Source organism: Trichoplusia ni, chromosome 2 (assembly GCF_003590095.1).
Source record: "Trichoplusia ni isolate ovarian cell line Hi5 chromosome 2, tn1, whole genome shotgun sequence".
Taxonomy (NCBI): domain Eukaryota; kingdom Metazoa; phylum Arthropoda; class Insecta; order Lepidoptera; family Noctuidae; genus Trichoplusia; species Trichoplusia ni.
The window spans coordinates 17,412,791-17,438,968 of record NC_039479.1 but is presented as its reverse complement, the minus strand read 5'-3'; the positions used below and the strand labels follow the sequence as shown (position 1 = coordinate 17,438,968).

The 26,178-nt window shown below is 34.8% G+C and overlaps 1 protein-coding gene and 1 non-coding gene across 2 annotated transcripts; both read left to right on the top strand.

Moving 5' to 3' along the window:
• The first annotated feature begins 7,240 nt into the window (after positions 1 to 7,240).
• On the top strand, positions 7,241 to 26,175 carry LOC113508478 (mucin-5AC-like). The gene is made up of 4 exons (XM_026891547.1): positions 7,241 to 7,719; positions 21,690 to 24,792; positions 24,964 to 25,049; positions 25,784 to 26,175. The coding sequence occupies exons 1-4, from the start codon at positions 7,705 to 7,707 to the stop codon at positions 25,808 to 25,810; spliced, it is 3,231 nt and encodes a 1,076-aa protein (XP_026747348.1). The 5' UTR covers positions 7,241 to 7,704; the 3' UTR covers positions 25,811 to 26,175.
• On the top strand, positions 16,964 to 17,165 carry LOC113508603. The gene has a single exon (XR_003402038.1). It is a non-coding gene; the product is annotated as a small nucleolar RNA U3 (small nucleolar RNA).
• Positions 26,176 to 26,178: the final 3 nt, after the last annotated feature.

The following is a 26,178-nucleotide window of genomic DNA, read 5'->3' as shown; positions in this document are numbered from 1 at the left end:
AACTTCTGCGAGAGGGTCTAAAATTTGCTTACGTTAGGCGACCCAGTTCGATTCTGGAGAGTATACGTGTTTAGACCGTACCGTGGCCACATGTCTCCGGACACCCGCCATATACGCTTTATGCCTTCTTTTCCTATTTATGTACCTTTTTTTCCTTCTTGTTTCGTCCAGAAATTTGTCTTTAGTCTTTGTATCGACCTGATATTGGAGTTCGTTAATTAAAACGGTGGCAAATTTTCTTGCGGTGAGTAGATTCTGCTTAAATTTGATACTACTAACATTGGTTTCATTATTCGTTTCTACCAAGTTCATGTAAGAATTCGCCTTTTCTGGAAGCAAACTGAAGGATATATTTGACTTCTTCATTGTAGCGAAATAAGTACGGAAGTAGTTTTCTCTGGCTTTTTTAATCATTTCTGGTGTGATATTTTTATGTTTAACTTTATCTTTCTTCTCGCCAACAGTTACTGTGCTCATGGTTGTATCGAAATCATCTGTATATTTCTTATCCTCAAGAGGAATCAATTTGTCTTGACTGTTATCATTAAGGAAACGCTTGTGGCTATCAGTGTCCATATCAGGAAAACTTGTAACTAAGTAAGTTGATTCATTAATACGTCGCACCTGATAAGTTTTTACGCTTATCGAAAACGTGGTGAAACTATTGAAAATAAATTGTATAAATAAGATATATCTTGCAATCAAAGCAATCATTAAAAACTATTTTACGGTAAGAGTTAAGTATGTGTCATTGTGACTTTATGTGACGTTTCTGATTTTGATAGAAAGTTGTCATTTTTATCATAAACAATAATTTTGCTACGGTACCTGTAATAAGAACTACTTTGTTTCCAACTTTATCGTGATGAAATATGCAAAAAGGAAGAAAAATCACCTGCTTATTCTCATGTCTTTTTTCCGGCGATAGGCTTAAGTATCAATCTACGTATACGTATTTTTACTTCCTTTATTCATTAATAAGTTCTCATCACAGATTTTGTCACATATTTTAGTGATCGCTCATTTAAAAAAACTTAAGAAATAAATCCTATTTCATATAATGTGATAACTCTGAAGTAATTTGACGGCGAAATTTAAATCGGGTATTTCCCTAGGCTTATTTAACATTTCCTGGTATTTACGTAAAAGATAAACGACTTGACGCCGAGAAGCGTGATACTATCGCACATGACTCCTAGTAAAAAGTGAATGAAAATCACACAATGGGCGTCGAGAGTTAGCTCCCATAGCACGGAATCAAGGTCAAATTTGTCTGGCAAATCATCCAAATACACTTTGCATCTGAACATGGCTCTCAAAGAAAATTCTACTCTATTTCAGTCATATGAAAGTTCAGTTTTAGTTGTGTTCGGTTATTACTTGGATCGATATGTAGAAAGAGTCTGGGATAGTTCCCGATGGTGTTATTGTTTTCAATGCCACCGAGCACACGCTTCTTAATTGTTGTTTCCGTAAATGAACAAGAAAGCAGTGGAATAGAAGAAAAAGAAAAGCTAGACTGGCTCAAAAATTAAATTAAGATGATGATTATGATGTTGATAAATGTATTGCGAAATAAGTTTTAACTATATTTTGCTTACAGTTCATGAAAGAAACAAGTGCAAAGGCGAAAAACTTCATTATATTAGACAGGAGAAATATAGGTACACATTCACATTTTTCCACGTATTTATTGCGAGTATTATTGTGATACCTACTTTGTTTTTGCCTCCAGAAACTTTAGCTAAACAAGAAATAAAACGCACATTACCTGGGAAAATCACCATCATAAAACCTAAGACATATAATAATGAAGATTAAAAACCCTGTAAGTTAAAGAGTATTTACTTATGTACAGTAGGTTAAATCATAAAATGAAGGTTTTTTCACCGCCCCCCCTAACCAATACCCACGCCCTCACAAAATTCATCAATTTGTGTATATAATATATATATAATATATAATATTCCACAACTTTCACACAACGCCACCTAGTCTCAAACTAAGCAGAGCTTGTATTATGAGTACTAGACAACTGATAAACATACTTATATATTTCTAAATACATACATAATATAGATAAATTACACCCAGACACAGAACAAATGATCGTGCTCATCACATAAACATTTGTCCTGGGTGGGAATCGAACCCACGACCTCCGGTATAGCAGTCAGGGTCACTAACCACTAGACCAACAGGCCCGTCCAATTTAACACTAACTAAAATTTAATCTGAAAAAATTGTTTTTTTTAATAACTCTCAAGATTATTCCATAGATTCCGTCTCCTTACTGTTTACTTAGATAGCTACATTGTTGCGATTTGCGCTTTCACTCCACTTGATAGCTAATTACAAATTAATCGATACGTTTTTAAATACTTCAGATTGTTCAGCAACTGCTTCCCACATGATTCTAACTGATTACTCTATTCACATTGAATATATGATTTCAGGAATTCGGTAGAAAAAAATCAGAAGTCCACGAAATTCAATTTTAATTTTTGAAGATAGCTATAGTTCACAATGCTTTAGTCAGACAAATGCCTCAAAATATGCAATGCCATTAAACTACTTAATTAACTTATTAAAATAACAAATAACTTTCGCGGGCGGATTCACATTCATCATTCATTTCAAGCTAGACTGTCTAGACGAAAGTCCAGACTCCAGTTGAGTTCAAAACAAGTCTAGCTATTTATATAAATATAAATATAAATGAGTAAACCGTCATTAAATAATTACTTAATTAATATTAGGATCAATGCACGAACATAAAATGTAGGTCATACTTACCTATAACCTTTACACTAAACCCACCCATCTATCTCTAATGCTATGTTTACTTAATAGAATACAAAACTACAATCTAAATCTCTATTACCAAGCCTGTGCTTTCATTTCATGCGTGTTCCGCAAACAAGAAAAATCCTAGAGCAAAGATAGTGAAGCCATTAGAATACTTTCGTAAACCCGGCAGCGTTCAAAAGTCACTTTCGCGCGCAGACGACACGCGTCGCCATCACCGCTGTCATCGGTCATTCTGACCGGGCAAACGCATCATTTTATACAGCCAAAGCCCAAACAATCGGAATAGAAACATCATGACATTGCGTGACGTGATTTGTAAGCACCATGATTAGATACGGTCAAACGATCTGTGTAAGATTTATATAGGCTTTTCTGATTTAGAAGTTGCGTTGGTATAGATCAGCAGAACATATATTGGCATCTTAAATATCACACATACAAACACACATCGTTTATAGTCTCTTGTGCATATTATAAAAAAAAACTTTTTTTATTAAAAAAATAACATTTATTTCCTCGTATCCGACTGGCCAGTTCTGTATCATATCAAGACTGTTATAATATCTATGTATCATATTGAAAACCTTCCGGCATCACTTAACTACAAACTGAAATGAGGTGACTGCAATCTATATTCTTATTATAGCATAGATCCGGGTGTTTTTCCCTGCTGATAGCTTCTTAAGTAACAGAATATACGTCCAAACTGTCACAAGTTTCTTGCGGCGGCGTCTGCCTTCCTGATTACTAACGATGTCACGCACAACGACGCAGACAGCAGTGTTTTGCGTAATCACTGGCAAGCTGCATCTCAAGAATAGGGCAAAGCTTTATTACTCATAGTTATCATGATATATTAAGACGGGTCTTTCTATCTTTCGTATAATGAGAAGAAATGTGCGTAATAGGAGTGTGCGGAAAAGCCCGAGTTTGTACGGAAATACCTATTTGTAGAAAATTTACTCAAGACCTTTACGATAACGTTATTGCGTCACCAAAATGTTGTATTACTAATTATTATACTCGTTCAAAAAGAATACGAAGTATGATAGATAACATGAAGGCTCTTGGTATTATTATCGTTTCAAGTAATAATTTTTATCAGAAAAGAAACTCACATAGTTAAGTATTGACCTACAGCTGCACTTGCATAAGTATTTTTTCGCATTTTCTTTTCGTCTGACCTAAAATCCAGTATAACAATGAACAAACTGAAACACGTAATATTGCACAAAATCAAAGAATGCATTCGCAAATGTGTATCTGAGTAAAAGTTTGCTCAAATTCAACGCATGCGCAGCCGCGGTCGTTATTGCGAAAGCCGACTGCTTTGTAAATAAAGCGCGTAGTTCTCTTCGAAATTTAACAATTTCACTGAATAACAGTTAATGTTTGAATACTAAGTAATTATGTTTCGTAACGTGTAGAGTTTTAAGTTGTATTTAATTTACACAAATTTTCGCAAACTTCTATAAAGAGACTGAGTCTGAAGTATTGATTTTAGCCCTAGTTGACCCTGTTACTCGGCTCTATTGAGTTAGAGTTAAAGGTAATTTATATTGCAAACATAGGCCTAGTGCTTATAATATGGTGTTAATTGTTGAGAAGACTTATATCAGTTTCGTCTGCGAAAGCGCTCCAATTCGGCACCAGACTACAGTGAACAAAAAAGCGCCCCTGAGGTTTTAGCAGGCACCAGTCCGGAATAACTCTTCCCTAGGGCCAAACAAAAACAGAATTCGTACTATTTTCGCAAAAAAATCCATTACAAAAAGAGAATGTTTCATGTTCCATAATACATCTACTATGACTTTTAATGATTCGCTTATACTTTACCGTACCATTCTTACCTAGTTGCTTAGGGCTTTTCCAAGAAAAACCTCATAAAACATTGATAATTAATAATTTTCTTAGCGAAAATACCTCGTTTAGATTGAGGACAGCATAATCAAGTTTTCCACAAGCATTAAAAACATTGAACGAGTACCTACTTTCATATATCTTTCGTTTTATGTAAAATTTATGTCTTTTTAATTTCCCGTCTAAGTGTACATCGTCTGTGAGTGATAGTCGTAAATAGTAAAGTTTCAAGTGTCCTTTTTCATTGGCTTGGCTAGTGTTGTAAAACTTTAAAGTAGGTACTTGAAATTACACTAAGGAAACATTTTATTTACCTATATTTATTGTACGAATTCGTGTTGTAGTTTGTAAACCAGTTTAAGTACGAGACATCGTTTTTAACACACCCTCGAAATATTCTCTAATGTTTTTGCTTTTCCACGATGTTCTCTTCCTTCACCATACTCAGCAAGGGATATTTACTAAGTAATAGGCACAACATTGGCACGTGTTGGGATTTGAACCTAAGACCTTTGACCCGACAGTCCGACGATCATACCACTAGCCTGTTACAGCTATAATGTATAAGTTCCATGATTGTCCAGAATATCATTCTCTAATGCGGTTTTGTACAAATTGAAACATACTTACAAAATATTTTTTTTTGTGAGTGTACATGTGTTCATAATAGGCAAATAATAGGCCAATAACAAAAAACAGTCTAACCTGGTGGGAAAATGTGCTGGTTTGCTATATTTTTATTATTAAGTATTTAGCATTCTCCTGCCCACTAATCGTTTTAGCCCTAGATAAAATAAAGCGTTAAGTAAAAACGAGAATATGAGTTTGTCTATTTGTAACGTTTTTACGAAGAAAAATATAAACCCATTTTCAAAATACGTTCACCAATGTTAGCAATCAATGAATAATATGGGCTATTTGATATTTATTGCAATAAGAACATTAAATACATATATATAAGGCCGTGGGTCACTGCTATACAACTTAACATTTACTGGCACAAAAATAATTGAAAACAAAATTTAATACACAATGTTACATTATTCAAACATTGCATAAAAAATTATAACATAACTTACAAAAAGTATCTATACACAAACGGTAACAAAGTTATTTGATCGGTGTGAAGTATGCGTGTGCGCAAGTACTAGTTGTCTTCCGTGAATCGTTACGGAAAGGCGATGTCTCATAAATAATGTTTAATATGCCAGCAATTTGCACATAATGTGTTTTTTCATAATATATTGTTAGGGTTCCGTAAGAAATGGTAATGCAACCCTATTACTAAGGCTCCGATGTCTATTCGTCTGTCACCAAATTGTAACTCATGAAATTTGGTAGGAAAGTTTTCACAAATGATGTATTTCTGCTATACCTACATCTCTATAACAACAAATAGTAAATGATTTCATTTCATTTCATTTTAATGAAAATGTAAAGAAATTCATTTAGACATACATATAGTGTTCGGTACGGAGGGTACGCTCGGACATTTTACAGGCTGCAAATTTTTCTTTTTTCTGCTTGTGCGGAATCCCTCATTGTTGCGACTAAGACACGCACTTGACCGGTTTTTTTCTTTCTGTTAGATATAAATGATGCGTCGCGTGAATGAGTGCATTATTATTACATAAATAAACTATTAGTACGATTTACTATAACATTAAATTAATTTTATTAAACTCTACATTTGTTATTGTTATGTTTGTTTAATCGTAAAATAATATTGTTTGATAATTATTGTGAGAATTCTCCGCTAAAACACGCGACGCACGAAGTGACGTCATTTGGTCGTAATTTTTAAAATTTATGCGTTTTCGCCCGTGTTTTCGATTTCACTGTACCAAGGTAGAGTAGAGCCGTTTTAAACCATAGGAATATTCTCAGCAATAGTGTTAACTCTATTGCTGAGAATATTTTATTTTAAGACAAACCTAGTCTATTATCATTTCTTTCCCGATGAAACTACGCATGAGCTTTTTTGCCCTGAGAGATGGGCTTTAAAACGGATATATTTTACCCTTTACGTTGTGGCATCCTATATACGAACAGACATATTTAAAATAGGTATATAAAGGCTTTTGTTCTTTTTCCTTTAAGAGTTACACTTTAAAATAAGTTTTTACTGCATTCAACCTTTCAGCCCTCAACTTTACGTCCTAAGTACACCACTATATTATCCTTTTAAACTAATGCACCTAAAAGCTTTAGATAGGAAACCATTTATCATACTTTATTTTAACGTAAATCGATAGAGCATTCCTTTACATTTTGCACTTTTTTAGGATAGACGGAGTATTTATTTTGTATGATGACTAGATATATTGTATTTTTAATCCGCGAATTGTTCGTTGCTAAAAGACTCTTGTAATGGAAAAACAAATTCAAAGTAGAATTTTCCGTTTATGTCAGCAATGATTATAGTTTTTGTCTACTTCATGTTTTTATACAGAAAAAACAATTAAGTAATTTAACTAAAAATCTTGTACATGAATGTGTCTTTTAGAGATGTATTAAATACAAAATCGATAAGTTAGAAATATCTGTATGATTTCAATAAGAACGATGTTTCGTCTAATATATTGGGAAATTGGACACAGGTCGAACCAAAAATCGAATAAGGGTTAAAATTCCTTTATTGACGGTTGTGAGCATTTGAAATGGGTCAGCAGGTACATCGGGTCCCAGCGCGGCGGGGCGGTGCGCGCGCGCCTGCGCTCATTCGCTTTTTGCCCACCTTTCGACTCGCGCGCAGCCTCCACCATTGTTCGCCAGTCGCCACGCATTTCTCTCACGTGGGAACTGTTGACTTCTTCGTGGTATACCATCGGCGCCATTCATCCGCATCAGTCGCGTGGACCGCACGTAATGGTACATTTATTGACAAGTGCGAGCTTTGTGTTATCGTGAGGGTGACTGTGATATGAAAAGAGGATTACGGCATGTTGGGTGATGTCCGGGACGTTGCCTGGTGAAAGTTGAGTGATGATCAAATAGACATAGTGATTGGGATCTTGTTGACAGATAAGAGACATGGCGGTCGCGCCGGTAAGTAAACACTACAATCATTGTTTTTTTTGGGAATTTTGAAGAAAGTTCGTGCACACGCACTATGTTTATAAACTTTATAGCTGATTGTAATTTATTTTTATCTCTTAATTGTAATGAAATCACGTACCGAAGTAAATTTGGAAGCAATTAAAAACCCTCGGAAATATGGCACCTGTTCCTCAAAATTATGGAACGTGTTTAAAAGGCCATCAATTTCTTATTCATGTAGAACCTTTTTCCCCATTCATAGTAGATAAATAAAGTTTAATGAAGTATCAATTAAGGAAAACATTCTTCTTAACTTCGATTCGGATCATTAGAATTTTATGAAGTCGATGATGAGTTGAAATTTAATTAACAGGTGCTTACTTTCAAATTTATAAATTCGGATCCTTGTAGAGACAGTGGGAAAGCCATTTTTGTAGGAGTAACTGAGTAAATTTCTTGAAGATAATTATAATGAATACCTTTTACATTTTTTGTTTTAAGATTTACGACCTTTCTGTTTGCTTTGTTAGATTTTGGGGATTAAACCGATAAATTGATATGAGTCTATATGTTCCAGATAATTATGTCTAGTCCTACGATCAATTTTTAATATATAGATGACGTGCGGTGCTGATTTTATGTAAAGCACTATGCCAGTCTATAAAGTTTTTGCTCTCGTTAGTATTGTCTACGATATATCAGACAGTTTCAGGCCGGCATAATGACATATTGAGTTAAACTTGATGCACAATAGCAAAACCTTAATAGCTTCGGATATCCGGGAAATTATCATTCGATGTATGTTCCATTAGATTCTGACATATTGATGGATTTGCATATGAAATTGTAACTAGAAATGCAATATTTTGTTTAGCACGTCTTCTTAGGGTAAATTTGTCTTGTGTGTGTATGTGATTTGTATTCATGCGAAATCTTCGCAAAACAAGACTACAATTTCTTGCGGTTGTTTTAGTTAAAAAACTTAACCAAATTTTTAATACTTGTGTAGTTTATTTAAATATCAAGTGTGAGTTCGAGTTACCGGATACTATCGTAAAAATGTTTTCACTTTTAAAACAAATATGACTTTTAAGGAAGCCTTCAATTTAAAAGTGTATTTTTGATTTGTTTTGGTTTAAGTATTTGTTAGCTATTTCTAGTATGTCTGTGCATCTCTACTTATGGTAGAATCGATTAAATTACGAATATTAATTCAGATACTCATATCTTAGGTTCTGTCCTCAAGTCTATTATGCTAAATAAAAAAAAATATTCACAACCTTTTATCCTTTTACCTAGTTGTAAAATGCGAACAAATCTGAAAAGTAAGGTATTAAATCAATGAGACACTTGTTGTTATGACTATGTTGTACTAAAAAGGTTTAAACCTAGTTTAAGTACAGATTTCCACGGTATTCGTTAACGACGGTAGTTCACGAATCACGGCCCGTTTGTATGCATCGCTCGTCTAATTACCGATGAGACGGATGACTTAACTGTCTATTACGTCTTACTAGTTAAGTAACTTTTATTTCTTATTGCTTTGACATCATAGGTCTACGAGGGCAGCAGCATGTGCTAACGTGTTGTAATATGTATGCAGGCGTTATCGATTCTAAGTAATTGCCCTTCGTATTATGACACTAAATGAAAAAGGTGAAATACCTTTTCCACTTATGATGATTCGCATCATAAAAATGTTTTTTTTTTCATATTCCTCCTTTTTACTGTTTCTGATTAATTTTGTTGTTGGTTCCAAGATGATTAATCGTTTTCCCTGGGTCATACCGAGCTTAATTACTTCGGTGGTTTTCACTTGTTTCATTATATACTTACCTTTCCCTCAGGAGTTGCAGAGAAGGGCTAGATTAGTGGAAAATTACCATAAAAAAAACGAAATCCGAATTTAAACTAACACAATTTTGGCAAGATTTTGGACTTATTATAATATGGGTAACGTTATTTATTTAGTTTGAAAGTAATAGAAAATACCTGTAGAGTCAGCATAGAAAGGCGTCTGTGAATTAACTATTACGCAGCATTATTCTCCGCGCATATTTCCAAAGCAATTTTATTAAAATCTGTCACGTATTCTTACGTCTATCGTTTGTTTTTGCCAATTCAAATCTCATAGGAAGACTTTACATGCGAATTATATTCACGCAAGTAAAGCACTAGCTTGACCTAAATCTTTTCTTATGAGTTGAGTGTTAGGATATAAATATGTCAATATTTGTAGAACACCTATTATGAATATTTATCAATAAACTTGTCTAATGGTACATAGCCGCCATCCGTCTAGTCGAGAATCATTGTCAGTATCGTCAATATCATTGTTGTAGGTGTCAAGTGAGGAATTAAAGGGTCTGGTATAGATACATAGTTATTCATAATTGGGTTAAAACACTCCCGGTACATTCTTAGAAGTCATGGTATTTTTATGGTAGATGTCCAGCTACCACTCCACTTTTGAGGGTCTATAAGGACATTTATTCGGAAAAATATATATTTATTTATTTTTGTTCAAAAACAGCTTGGCACTTCGAAGTTACTTAGGGTCCACCATAAAACTCAAGAGATTCCTAACAGAATGCTCCAAAGTGTAGTCTGTCACTTTGATAGCGACAACGGTATCCGAAAATAAACATAAAACCCCTTTTTGTCACTGATGAGAATCCGAAGGAGTTTTTAAAGCTGATAGCTCTGTTTGTGTTAGTAGTTAACACGAACAGTTTTATGAGTAAAAGTAATGGAACCCTTTTACCACGGGTGCGATGATCGCCGGGATATGCGAGTAAAGTGACGTTGATAAATTTATGTCTTTGACAGAAGAAATAAAGTCTTATGACGTTTTATTCAAGTTTAAAAGGCCTAATAGACATGTAGTTTTGGTTTATATCAAACTTAATTAGACGCCTCGCTTCTTTGCGGCTATCTTTAAGGTTAATTTTGTATGGACAAACATAGTTTTCTTAATTTAAAATAACACTTCTGTCTGAGGAAGGATTGAGTCTATCCATTTATTAATATTACGAACTGCCGAAAGCAATTCAAAAGCAGAAAACGCCATTAAAACTGATTCCATTATTATAAATTGGTCAATGAATATTTACTTTCATCAATAAAATTCAACTGGCTCATAGTTTTGAACATATTGAGAGTGAAATTAAAAGATGTGATAATAAAACAAATTCCAGTATAGTTCACGCCCATATTCCGGCACTAGGCAACAAGTGAAATCTTAGAACCAGTTTTATTTGCTCTTGAAGATGGACGAGATGTGCCCATCACTGGATTTAAATAAACTTAAATGTATGTACTGTTGTTACAAAAAGTGCTATACCTACCAATATTTTTGTACAACTTAAGTTCTGTCTCCGTTGTTCCTTCCTTTTGCTTTTTTGTCGCTCCAATATTCGGCCCAGCATGGAGGCTCTTCGAATAGCGTGATCAAGAAATTAGTTTTATAGATAGTTTTATTCACATTCAGCTATTTCTCTCTAGTATTGATAAATATTCTAATTATAGCTAATGTCAATCAAGGGTCTAAAGGTTCAACAGTATCTAAAGGTATGTATTCTATGCAAACTCCTTTCTAGAAAACTCTTTGGTTATAACTGTACCGTGGCATTTAAGCTTAGCCCGTGACTACTCTCTTTACACAGACTCCTACAGCGAACGTGCTCTAGTGTTATTTCTTAGAACTTGGTCATTCCTCACTTTGAATGCCTGCTATTATGGCAGTGGAAAAACATTTGCAAATTTGAACCTTAGCACCTTGGAATAAAGGTACTGTTTAAAGTAGTTGACAATATTTTATTATAAGCACCCGTTTAACACATCAAGTGTTGACAAAATTTCAAGTGCAGTAAGATTATCGGATCCGGTTATATCATGCTGACTCATAAAGGAATTTCTTTTACTTTTTGCGCTTTTTAATTCACGTAACTATGGTCATAATAATTTCTCACCTGTGTGATTGAGTTGTTTTGACGTCGATAGATCAATAATTGCTTTATTAATATTTTTGAATTAACTTTCATATATACATTTTCGTTTTTGATATTGGATAGGATGATTTGATGATTGAAAATGGGATGACAGGATACTATTAAAAGGAGTTTCAAATAAAAAACATGTACTTGTCATCATCTTCTAATATTTAAAATTCCGGTGTCACGATGTTAGTTACCGTACTCCTCCGAAACAGCTTGAGCGATTTTTATGAAATTTTGTATACATATTGGGTAGGTCTGAGAATAGAAAAACATCTCAAACATCACATTAAAAAAATAAATTTTATTTTTTGGACGAAATTTTTTATAATGTGTCTTTATAACGTACATACAACTAGACATAATTCATTATGCAAAACAACGTTTGCTGGGTCAGCTAGTATTATATATGCATTTATTTTCTTTAGCTCTAAAAGCTAGCTGTTCAAAATGTACCTCTCATTACTCTCTGACTCTTATGGGCGATCCTCATTAAGATGCTCCAAAGTGTTTTTTAAACATCTCAAAGATATTTAAATGACCAAATATTGGATTACTAATAACATTATTATTATAATTCCTTATACATATTAATTATGTGATCAGTATAGCCCTCACATCCTAACGTGTTTACAGTTTACGCTTGAAGCCTGCGCGTGTTGTGCGTGTGATTAACTTTCCATTTCGTTATGACTTGCTCTAGAATTCCCCAATACAATGTTCTACCGCCTTTTTGACATGTTTAGCATTGTTTTGATTTGTGTACGTTCCGGTAATTAGTTTGTTTACCGGATATGATTTTTATTTATGTAATCTTCGAACTTCGTTTTATGTAATGGTTATTTTAACTAGGTTTACAACCATATTAGTAATATTTACTATCTCAGGTTGAGGGACAAGTGCGTGTTTTAACTTTTAATTTATTTAAGTTACTTATTTACCAACAACTCAAAACCTGACTATAGATATAATATAGATAAGTCACTACTTAAAAGTTTTCAGTATGGCTCCAAATTTTATTATACGTACTTACTGCCGAAGCAAGTACCTAACCTAACCTAAAAAAGTTAGATTTGTAAAAGCAAATCGTACACTCGACATTTGTCAGATAAGTCAAAGGTTAAGTGGAGATATTTCGCAAAATGTGAAGTAGGCATATGTTTCACATTGTGAAATGCCGACAAACAACATTTCTTTTTGTTACATCGTTTGTTTAACCTTTTAAATAATTTTATATAATCAACCTTTCACTATCAGAACACTACCGTATTTTATATGGAGCGATCGAACATCGAACTTAAACAAGTCGTTTTAATGGATCTAAACTAGGTACTGAATCATCAAGAGAAAGATGTTAAGAATTAACGAAAATAGGATATCGTGAGATTGAGATATTGACATGACGTCAATTCAATCACACATGATCGTCCCCACGGAAGTTTTTCAAAGCCGTTTCACCTTGAAACTCATAAGTATTCTAGTTATAATTGACCTACAGAGAGACAATACTAGAGTCAGTGCACTTGAACGTTGCGTTTTGGATCATTGTTCTTCGCAATTGTTACGTTGTGAAGCTCAAAGCTCTTTGTGAAAGCGTGGTTCTCACACAGAACGATATAATACTCAATGTTAAGGTGTTCATTTCAAATATGTTCTCATTGTATGGGTAACGCGTGTAATTTTATAAATTAACAGTTTTGTATTATGTTTTGTGAGGTTGAGAAGAGAAATTGTTGTTTTTTTTTTCGTTTATGTGTCCTGTTCGCTTTATATAGGCTATTAAGGGGCTATTTATTCCTAATTATAAACTCTAAAATAACTAAAGTTTACTTATTTGACTCTATAATATGTATACAATACGGTAATCAGCTGAAACCTGACACAGCTAAAAGTCAAAGTAAGATTGCATGGGAGAAAGGTTAGACAATATGCATAAGCATTTTTAACATTTAGAAATAATAATATTTGATAATAGCTCGTGAGGCACAATCGTAATTTATATATATTTTACAACTAACTATAACAATAAATACACAAGAATTAACCGTTCTGAAATTAAATAATTAATTAATGCTACTAAATTATGAAGACAATATGATTTTATATAAAGACATAATTGTTGAACGTTGTTATCGAAACACAATATAAACTGTAAAGGAACGCGACATCTTCCTGTTCGTAGTAAACAATTTTACATAGAGTAACGTAATATAGTAAACAAAGCACGGAACGATATGTGTAATGATCGTAAATGCGACTAACGACCGTCTAACAGACGTCGTCGTTTGTAATTAACACTACTGTCGCTGCATACACTATAATTTATTGAATACCAGTCGGACATGCTACTCTAGCCGCGCCGCGTGACATAACACTGGTCCAATTGGTCATTTTTTTCTCTTTCCATTGTATCTCACTGCAAGGCAAAGGCCTCCTCCAAATCTTCTATGATGTTTTATCCTTGGCTTTAGAAACAGGCCCTCATTTTTTAATATGGAGAATTTTAATTGATTCTCTTCAATGATCTGTGTAATTATTCAAATATGGAAGACGCACTTTCTTGGGTTTGAGTTATTGAGTAATATCTATAGAATTGCACTAAGTCCTTCCAATAGAAAAACAGTACGAGCAAAAGTTTGCTTTAACAAATTACTTAAAGGAAATATTTATCGTAAAATGATGTAGTTTCGATGCTAAGATTCCCACCCTTTAATGTCCAAACGGATTTTCGATTCGAAAAGCATTTACACGATAAGTCTCCAGAATGAACACATTATTTCTACAACATGTAGATTTCAATCAAACAATTTCTGTGGGAAAGGCGACTCAATGTCACTGCCACGCTCTTTGTAATGAATATGAAATGTTTTGCACGGCGTAGTATCTTAGTTACCTTATAATTACACGACTTCTATTTGATGAAATGGATATTATAATAGCCTCTATAAAGGACTCGATTTTGGCATCTTTTACATTGAGACTCAGTCTATGACATATAAGTTGGCTGAAGAATTACACAAACGACATGAAAAATTTAGCATTTTTGCTGGTGCCGAAAATAAAATAGTAAACTCTTCTTAGAGTGATCAAACTTCCTGATGGACTGATTGTTTTAGTAATGCTATTATTTTTAAGTATATAAAAAAATATTCATGTTCCATTATACTGATTGATTCACTTTGTGATTCGTAGTTTGCAGTGCGTCAATGTTTACAATGATTAAGTATCCATGAACACGCATCAATCGCTTCCGACTTTTAGACAGTTTTGGTTACAACAATTACCTTACCATATTTCAAATGTACACGGAAAGTGGACCGTTTGTGTAGCAGTACCTACGTACATGACTTTTTCTTCTTTTTGTGTAAAGTGAATAAATATTTTTCCACGGAGTTCGGAAACGGGTAATGTCAATCTTTTTAGTGTTTCTGCCTAAAGGTGAACTGTCGTGCAACGAGCCCCAATTTTTGTTAATGAGAATATAGCATGAAATCTCCGAAGCGAGATTGAAACCCATGATCTCAGAGATTCGAGAAACATCTCTTGGTACAAGTTTCAGTATTGATATACATACTAAAAATAATAAGCATGGACAGAGAAAACTGATATTTGGCATGTCGCTTTGTTTTGTTTACGGTGATTGACTGATAGTTATATCAATATCAAATCGGCATGGATAAGCGTATAGACATAAAATTTGATACACAATTACACAAGTCATATGCAAAGTGAGACCACGGGACCTTTCACCTCGAATGAAGCAATACTCATCTACGAAATATTCCACGCACGATCCTCTAATGTTTCCCCATTAATATAACTATTCTCTCGTTAGTTTAATATTGTCTTCGGTAAATCAAACGCATTACAGTAATCGTTAACTGTATGTAAGATTACGATCCTTTGTTCCCACAAAATTTATAAGTTGAAATGAGAAAATAAATGCATCATCAGTCCGATATGGTACCGGATCGGATGGTACAATCAAATTATATGGCTCACGGAATTTGTGACCTGTCCAATCTAACCGTCCGAATGCATCACAAAAAATATCATTCTTTTATTTCGATTCGAATGTATGATTACGTCGACATTCAAGTTAAATCGTTGGATGCGCTCGATGGGGGTCACTTCTATGCATCTGTCAATCATTGTATTGTGTGCAGACGTAACACAAACGTTCATTTCGATTCATAATCAAGTTCAATGTTAATGTTTGATATCGCTTCGTATGAAACCACCCACGTGCGGCCGCATCAGGAATCCACTCTCGTTTTCTACACAGGTCTGGTGCAATGGCTTTATTATTTATGGGATCGCTTTCTGTAATTGTGATGTTCGTAAGAATAAATTGTGCATCGGTAATATTAATTGGTGGTTATAAAATTATTCAGATAACTTATGCCTGTAGTACATCAACGATGATGTAACTTTTATAAATTACTATTTTGGGTAGGCGTATTTTTGGAAATGTATGTTCGAATCGAAATATTTACGACAGATATTTGTAGCTTTATTAAATTGTTCCGCCTTAAAGTGTTTCTCCCAGAAGTTTATAAATAGGAACAGAAACGGGTTAATTCATGGTAATGGGTCTAAGTTCAACAATGCGACATGTAATCGGCATGACTATATCGCTCGCCTAGTCACGAGCGATGCTTTCTCTGGCCGTTCCCACCCCATGACCGAAGACTGAGCATGGCACATCCGTCACTTTGTTGTTGACAAAGGACCAGGTATTGTCATTTAGTCAACAATGTTCTTATAATGGCCCCCCTTGTTTGAAGTGTTCGTGACCAACGCACGGATTCTTTTCGCCTATTTATAAGTAATGACCAAAATCCTTCATGTCTTGAACTCTACAAAACAAGCGACAACTTCAGTATTTTTGTTTGTACAACTTATACGAATTTAATGGGATGTCTTGTTGAGCTCCGCAGCAAGTCTTAATATTACCTACTGGAACCGCTCTAAACTGTCCTTTAAGTAGCAATGCTTTATAATGTTCATATTGTTCATCAAAGTTCAATGGAATAAGTGATTATGTAGAGATTTGGGGAGCAGTTAGTAGTTGTCGGCTTGAAATTACTTGCACACAGTGATAAACATGTGTCGAGGTCAGTTCACGCAAACACAAGATTACTACGTTTACTCAAACCATAACTAGATGGCGCTATGCTTGTGACGTCATCTTTCTGAATGGCGGTGTTAAGATTTTCCGCGACTGAATGACCCGGCGCGCGTTCGATTGCTACGGTAAGACCTTACTTCATAGGATCATTTCTATAGTAAGCTCTTCTCGAGACTTTCACACCATGTGAGTCCTCACTAGTCACGTTGATGAAACGTGGCGCGGTGCCCTGAGCGTGAGGCGGGCGATGGTAATCCTACCATCAGCCCTCGATGATCGTTCGCTTCCCTTCACGGGGGAGAGTGGGGTACCGTCGCTTTCTGAGTGGCTATTTTTTAATCTTATAATTCATCCAAAACCAACAGTGTCATTAATCTCTGACACTAATGCAATATATCAGTTTAGAAAAAAAGTCCATTCGAGTCTGATTCTTGTTAATCGATCCACGTTTACATTTCTATGTCATGTTACACATGTTTATACAAATATATATATCTTTATTTTTATCGAGAAATTGTAATCATAAGTTCTATCCAATTTTAATTACTTGCATACTTCTGAATATTAATTAGTATAACTCTATCTATGAACTAGAGCCAACTAAGGATCCATTAAAACATTCTCAAAATTGTTCACGTTTATTCTAATAAAAGTATTTAGAGGATTGATGGCTTGTCGTAAACTCGTAGCTATGAGTTACAAAACAGTAGTAATGGAGCGTCGACGATGGCATGCTTAGCCCTTTGCCCTCGCCATGAATCGCGTTTATCCTACAATCTCTAAAGCAAGCCACTCACTATCGTAAGCTTTCTTCGGCATTTCAAACGCACTTAACGTAAATTTTACTAACAGGCTTCGCATCCTCATTAAGGTTGTAATCTTGTTGGTATTTAGATTGCTTCAACGTTTACGTAACTATACAGACCTTGTTTTGATTTCACTAATGGAAAAGAATACTAAACACATGAACTTTTAAAAATGGAAATTTAATAGGGAACCGCTAGTCATGTAAGTTCTGAAAAAACAATATGATTTACTCTCAAAAAATAAGCATTACGAATCGTATATTCACAAAAATCATTTCTCATTAAGAATTGTATATAAAACAATGTCAAATGATAAGTTCGTATTTACATTCAGAGACAAAATTGTTTGGGCAGGTTCCATCGTATCAATTGTCACAATTGTCATTGAAACAATGCGGACCACTTTTACTTCCAACCTGACTTGTGTATTAAACATAATGTATCGTACGACGCATGTTTGAATTTCTTGCTTTATCGATAGTTTCCTTTATACAGGTGAAAGTCTGTCATTTCAATAAGTTATATACGTGCGTAACTATTTACTATAGACCTATCAGCTAAATGTTTTGTAAGTCGGCAATTGATTACAAGTTTTACGGTAAAAATTGTGATGGGTAATTTTGCCTTCGATTTAAGTATAAAAGAAAAGAAGATAGAAAGATTTAGGTCTATAAGTTATACGACAGCTTGCTATAGGGCAATAAATAATTGAATTTATTCTGAACCCTGATGAGATTAGCAGCTATCATCTTGAGCGTCTGTTAATTAAGTGATATCCATATTAATTCGTAATAGGCAGTATTTTGAGTTGTGCCATTAGATAGTGTCTTGAATTAACGAGGATATTAAATTACCAACTAATTACTTAATTGACCGAACACAGTAGCACCAGATTAAAAGATACCACTCTCGAAAGGGTTAAAAAACCGTTAAGTAAATATAATGAGATATTTTTAAATAAACAAAATTCACCTATTTTTCGTTTATAGCAATCTGTCGTTTGAGTCAACAATGATGTTGAATGATTGAAAATTGAGTGGTTTATCACGATTGCTGACAAAAACCAAGTCACGATCAGTCCAGGGCGCTTATAGAGGACTTGTCGGGAGGGACAACGCTCTACGTTTTGTAGTGCTTTGTCCCGCTTCCACATCTATAACTTCCCTGTTTTAAGAGCTCATGGTACCTACAGGTATAGGTACAATCACTTTATTGAGAGCGGCCCGTCAAAGTATTATCAAACGCATTGACGCTTCCACAGAGTAAATGATTTCTTTGTCGGAATATCAAATAGCGTTGATTATAATGTTAACTACATGACAGGCATAAAATGTATTTTTTACTTACCTTTAGTTGGTAATTTTAGTTCAGTATATTTTTTATTTTACTATGTACTACATTTTACGCGTCGAATGATTAGCTTATTGGTTCCTTATCACCATACAGTTAATTCATTGCTTATCTAAAATAGATTGAAGTAAATCTAAAAGTTAGTAAATACAACACAAAAGGAATTTCGACCGCCGCGTCAGCTCATGATTAAGGACTCTGCTTGGGTCCGAAATAAGATATATACCTACGCATGGGTAAACCGTTGCATCCTTTAAGTACAACTCAACCACACTTTTCTATTACCTAAATATATGTATGTTACCTTTATCATGTATATCGAAATTTATTCTCATTTCTTTACGTAATCCCTTTCAGTTCAAATTCCTCGCTAATTCTTATGCTAAACTTGATTCACCTAGTTTAGTACATTTTCACTTTCATTTGTTTTGGACTGTGTGAAGTAGCATCGTCGTTTTATGTCATACGAATACGAGGAAGGCATTGTTGCGTTTTGAACATGGAGAATGATGAGTAGAGGAAGTGCCTCGACTTTTGCTGTACCGAGAGGATAGTAATTGTAGTTTTGGAAAACAGTCGCCGGCAATCGCCGTGTAGAGCGCTGTCCTTTACGCACAAATATAATTATAATACTTTTATTGTAAATATAAATATAATACTAAATGCTCTCGTTCTTGTCTAGAAAATATGTAATTTATAAAATTTAATCTATGTTGTTCATTGATATCAGAAATGAATATGTATTTTAGGATAAGCTATAAAATATACTTACCTCGTTCAAAATCAGCCAAATATATTTATATTGTAAAGATTCGCGCACATTTTTTGGATGCCACTTCCTTTTGTTTTTCTATGTTCCATGATTTTGACCGTCAATTAAGTAAAAGTTACTTTACAAGACCGTGCGAACTGTCAGTTTGGAATTCATTAACGATGAATGGCCGATAAATGACCTTTAATACTCTTTGTTAAAGAATCTTTGTATTCTCGTAATATCTTACGGAATTTGCATAAAAACTCTTTACGCTTTTATGATATAGTTAACTATTGAAATATACTTAACACTGGCATAGACACAGTTTCCAAAAGATTAGGTGCGACTATATATAATAGAGAAACAGTCTGGCAGTCTTAGCCGGTAAGAGTCCGGCACACCCCTTCGCCTCTCTCAGGGCGAAGAAAATCCTTGCAGTATTCCATGAAGTCACAAAATAGTATCACATTTATAGGTACATCATGTACATGGCTACATGTCATTTATTCGTCAAACCTTTTTGGCCTATATTTTTCTTTTATCTTCCTTAAAATTCATCTGACCGATTGCTTGGTCAAATTGTTTAGATTATCACATGCAAATTCCGTCATCGTCAATCAATCATATTTTACTCTGCGGTTGAATATTAAAAAGTATTTCTAATACTTGTTTCAACGATTTTTGCGGTTTTGATAGCCAACAAATCAAATATTGAGAAAGTTTGTCTACTAGATTCTAAAATGTCTGTTTTTTAATTTGTTAGTTAGTTAGGTAAATGATTTAATACTTTAAAGTTTAATTCGTTAAGCAAGAAATGAGAACTAATCTTCGAATTGATTCTAATTTATGTACCGAATATCTGTGGCTAATTAAAAGTATGATTAAATTTACGAACCAATATTTTCAACTATAGGCAGTTGAATTTTAGCTGACGAAGCAATAATCTTCTTGTGTATATATGTATATGCTCATGTATACTATAAACTTGCAATAAAACGTCGATGAAACTTGCCATTGCCTTTCTTCATGCATTTATTTAAACGATAAAAAATGTGAGTAGAATAAATCCTCTTTGATGAAGTTTCGAAAATCGAGCGCGATACGAGCTTTGAATTGATAATTGCTTATTTGGTTACGGGTGTGCCAAAGCATGGGTTTGTACGTGTACGTGATTGTACCAAAACTTGCCTGAAGCGACAAAAATCTGGAAAATGAACGCTAAAGTGATGAAATTAGAGCGCAAAATGGAAATGAGCTTGTTTCAAAAATAGTACATTCATGCACACCCATTTGCCTGCAACTGTAAATATTATGAAGTTACGCAAGCGTGACATATCGATGTAACCGCAGTTCTGCAAATTATTCAAGTGACGCACTTTGATGTACACGGCTTACCATTTGGTTACAGATGGTCTTATTGAATGTAATGTCGCATCGACGTCCTTGTTGGTATCTGGTATATTACCTTAAAGTAGACCAACATGGGCGATGAATATAAAATGGCTACTAAAAAGTATTTATGCAAGATTTCGGATTACGTGGTTGTGATTGGATGATACAATGAAGCAATAAATGTCGCTTAAGGGCAACTGTAAGAGATTTTCTTTAAAGAAGAGATTTTGTATAGACGTTTATATAAGTAATGCATTTTGATTCGCAATAAATTTCTAATACGAATACATCTAGATCATAATTCAATTCAAAACGTGGTTGGAGTCTTCCGATCGCGACCATTGACGGTATATTATGAGAAAAGAGAAAAGTGCAAAGAATGGCAACTCGTGGGAAGAGTCTACAATGGCCCCGATATGTCACGACGAGTGTTTCACTATATTTTCTAATTGTTTAATTTTAAATTGAACATCTCATGTCCTTACTCCTCAGTAAATTAAGAAAGAGTTTTTAATAAGTTCTTTTTGCTCATTCGTTTTTTTTGTTTTCAGATTTTTCCGGTGTTGATCCTTGCTATAGTCACAAGATGTAAAGGCGATCACACGAGTGGATACAGCACGCACGGTGGGAACAGCGCCTCTCAGTTCGGCGCCCTGCTCAAGCCGCCTCCGCCGCCGCCGCTCCCTCCCATAGTGCCAGTGCCATTCCATACTGGTGCAGACCGAAATCAACGACAAAACACAGATGTCGGCTATCAGTACCAAACCCCACCCCCACCGCCACCTTCTAGTGAATTCAAATTCCCAGCACCATTCTACAAACAATATAATTTTAACTTTGTTCCACCACCCCAGCCATTTTCTACCACGCCATCACCTTCTTTATTCCAAAAAGTCTCAGGATGGCTTTTCCCATCACAGCAAACTAGTTACTCAGAATCCACTTTATTTAATAACGTAGGTCCAATTAAGAAAGATTGCAACCCTTGCAATTTAGTGCCATGGTTACCAGTAATTAGATACAATTTAGGAGGTAAAAGTACATATCAAAATTCGTTGCCAACATATGGACCCCCAAGTCCTACAGCTTACGCAAATTTGTTGAAAGGTAATCCACATCCGTTCAATTCTCCATCTCAAAAACAGCCATTACCGCAGCTTTCACCTGGAGTGCCACATGCAAATTACGGTCCTCCAAAGTTATTCTATAATGGTGGTAGTTCTGGTATCATTAGTTCCACTTATGGGCCTCCTAGCGCCACCCACACTTTAGACGTTATATCGCCAAATCCTCACAGTTCGACATACTCTCAACCTAGTTCATCTTATCAGTCTCCAAGCTCTTCTTATCATACTACAAGTTCGGGTTATCAACCACCTAGTTCGTCATATTATACACCAAGTACTTCGTATCAGCCACCGAGTTCAACATACCTGTTACCGAGTACTTCTTTAGAGCCTATGAACTTTTATAGTTCGCCTAGTTCTACTTACCCACCACCTATTTCTTCGTATGGTACCCCATCTCCATCTTACGACACGCCTCGTCCTGTGACTACACCTTTCCAACCAGTCACTCCTCAATACGAGCCAGGGACACTTAATAAAGAATTGCCCCCACAAAATGACGTGGAATTATTAGATAATTTCTCACCAAATGGAGAATTACAGTTACCCAAAGTGTCTCCCCCGACTTCGTTTAAAAATTCATACGGAGAACCCATAACAAATACACACCTTTTTGATATATCATATCCTATATCAGCTACTGCAGCTGAATCATATAAAGTCAAAACAAAAGTTTTACCCAACTATAGCACAAAACCACCAACACCTAACACTACTTTTGCCTTATCTAATCCAGCTCCATTCACTTTGAATAGAGGCAGAAATATTCATACACTACAGCCAGTGGCATTGCCTAACCTTAGTGTATCACCTTTACCACCAATTTTCAACGCTAGACCTTTCAGACCTATCTCACAACAGTTCCCTTCAAATATTCTCAAAGGAATAAACCAAATGCAACAGTCCAGCAGCAACGTACATGTGGAACAAAGCATACCTATAGCTGAATTTACGCATTCGGTAGATTATCCTGCTACCGTTATTCAATCACCAATAATTGAAATAGATCCTCCTACAATTTCCAATCAAACTAAAGCCTTTAGAAACATACCTAATAGCTATGTTGTAGACGAAATTAGGGATATATCGTCCCAGGCTTCAGAAGATCATATTTCAGCAACAAAATCGATACCAGATGCAAGTTTTGAGTCTACAGGAACTGATGTTGGTAATGAATTATACGATTCTAGTGTCCCTGCTGAATTGAAAGGAATTTCTCGTGTTCCATCTAATCATAAACCTACCTTTGCTGACTTACGAGGTGTCAATGATAAAGATGTTGATAAATACCGTACAGAAAGCAATTTACAAAATATTGATTCCCCACTTTTATACCTAAAGCCAAGTGCGCCACATAAAAGCCACGGAAACTTTGTGTTAGCTATTTCCTCACCCGTACCTGATAATGAATACGAAATTTATGACGATATCCCAACAACTGCGGCACCCGAAACTCATACCCAAACAACCAGTTGGGACGAAAGTAGAAACGAATATAGCGAAGATCGTTCTCCACCTATGCAAGATACTGGATACAAGCCAAAGATTGTACAGATAATAGTACCGTATACAACTGGAAAGAAACAGGAAGAAAAAGATGGGGATTATGTACAAATGTCCGAAGACTGGCCTTCCACACCAAAAGATACTGTATATCAAGCTCGAAAAGTTCCATCTGACATAGACGACTCTTATGAAAGCCCTGTTACTGAAAGTGATAGTACCTCTGGCACCACTACCACTGAGGAATCGATCGCGACAGACAACTATGATTCGGATCGACTAAACACAGCCAGTTCATTAAAAGATTTCTATGACGTCAAGGAACCTCCTTTCGATATAATTAAGCTTCAACATACTATTGATGACTGGACGGAACAAGAGTATTCCAAGCAATATAAGACTCCACAAAGAACTCGAAATAGCGAAAAGTATGCTAAACAAATTCCTGATGACTATTTCACTACCACCATGCCAACAAATTACGTTACTACAACAAGCAATTACAATTACGATTTCTATGATCATGAAGGATCCAGTAGCGTTCAACATTCAGTCACAGATGAAAGTAACAATACAATAAGCAAACCTCGAAAAGAATATAATACAATAGAGAGAACGAAAACTAAGACAAGCAGTGGTAAACATGAAGAGTTTGATGAAGTACAGAAACTGCATATTTATACAGCAGCGAGTTCGTTCCGTACTACAAGTACATCTACTACAACCACAACCACGCCAGCGCCGTGGGGTAAAATACAAACAGCTATATCACCTCTAACGAAAGAAAAAGTCTACGTGGTTACATCGAAACCTTGGAGGGAGACAAAGAATGGCTCAAGCGAATGGTACGAAGTGGCACCGTTTGAATCGAAGAGAACGAACTCCGACGGCGATTATTCAGCTTCCAATCATTTCCCCTTCAGGTCTCCAAGGTTTATGAATCGACCGTCTTTTGGTTTTACTTCAGGAGGAAAAATTGAATCTGATTCATCGTTCGGATTTTCTAAAAGCTGGTACCACAGTAGTAAGTATTGTTTATCATATATTGTTTATTATTATACTTATTAGTTAGAAACTACTAGGCGATGTATTTCTCATCCTATTTTTGAACATGCCCAGTGTTACAGTTGAATAAAGCCCATTTTACCGACTAGATGATTGACAGATGTTGTAAAATATTTTAATTATTTTTCAGTAAATGAACTGGACACTCAAGAGGACCACACTACTTCGTCCTTGCCCGAGGCTACTCATCAGAAAGTTACCACGAACTCGGACGAGGTTTTAATTTCATTCCTTACTCATTATCAATTTCATTTAAAAACCTGCCAGTAGCAAACAATTTTGAAACATTCGTAGTCGAAACAGGGTCGTTATCAGAAAATCTTTTTGGAGAGCTTTTTGTTATAAAAGCGACCTTATCTATGTGTTCCAAATTATAGTTAGCAACTCATATTTTGGCAATTATTGCTATCGAGATATTAGCCGGCCATCGTGATAGCATATCTGGTATATCCTCATTTGATCGCTGAACTAAAATTACTTTGTAACCTGGCTTCTGTTACGTATAGATTATGATTTATTATTTGTAACGTTGAAACAGATTCTGATTTGTTTAAGTTACTCTTTTGCAACATCTGTTGGTGATGAAACTTTGAAGACTAACTACTAATTTGTCTACGATTCACGCACTAAAGAATCTCGTATTCATCTTTGTGTCGCGGGGGTTATGCAAAATTTTAAGTCAAGGCAAAAGGTCTCAAACTAAGCATTCGCGGATCAAACGCTTGTCCTATGCGTTGATCAAACAAGTTTTGCAGTCTATTTTATCATTACCTAAAACATATTATTTCTAAAAATACCTATAAAACATGCGTAAAAAATTGTCTCAAATAATTCTGATAAATACATTATTTTGTTACTTTCCTTCGTTGACCCTAAAGTATTCTGGATAAAATACCCTCGACATATTTACATACAAGTAAATCATGAATTAAATTAACATTTTGTTTCAGGACTCACCTACTGGGAACGAAGAATAATCTAACAAACGGACTTTCTCAAAACTAATTAATTAGTGACAGTGACATTTTAAACAATGGCTAAATGAGTGAGTGTGTGGTACAGAGCAAATTAAGAAGAATACGGAACAAGTGCTCTTTTTAATTTGATCAAGTTTTAATTAGATTCTATAAGTGTTATTGGACGCTAGAAAATAGATATAAAGTTAACCAAAGTGGGACTTGATTTAAAATAGGTATTATTTCATGTATTTTAAGAGTATTCATAAATATCTATCCTTTAAAATAATTTAGAACGATATTTCAAGTATTACATGTATCGATATAAAGAAATGCTAGTATATTTTGTAAATATTGAATTGTAAATAAATGAATGAATTGTAAAAGTC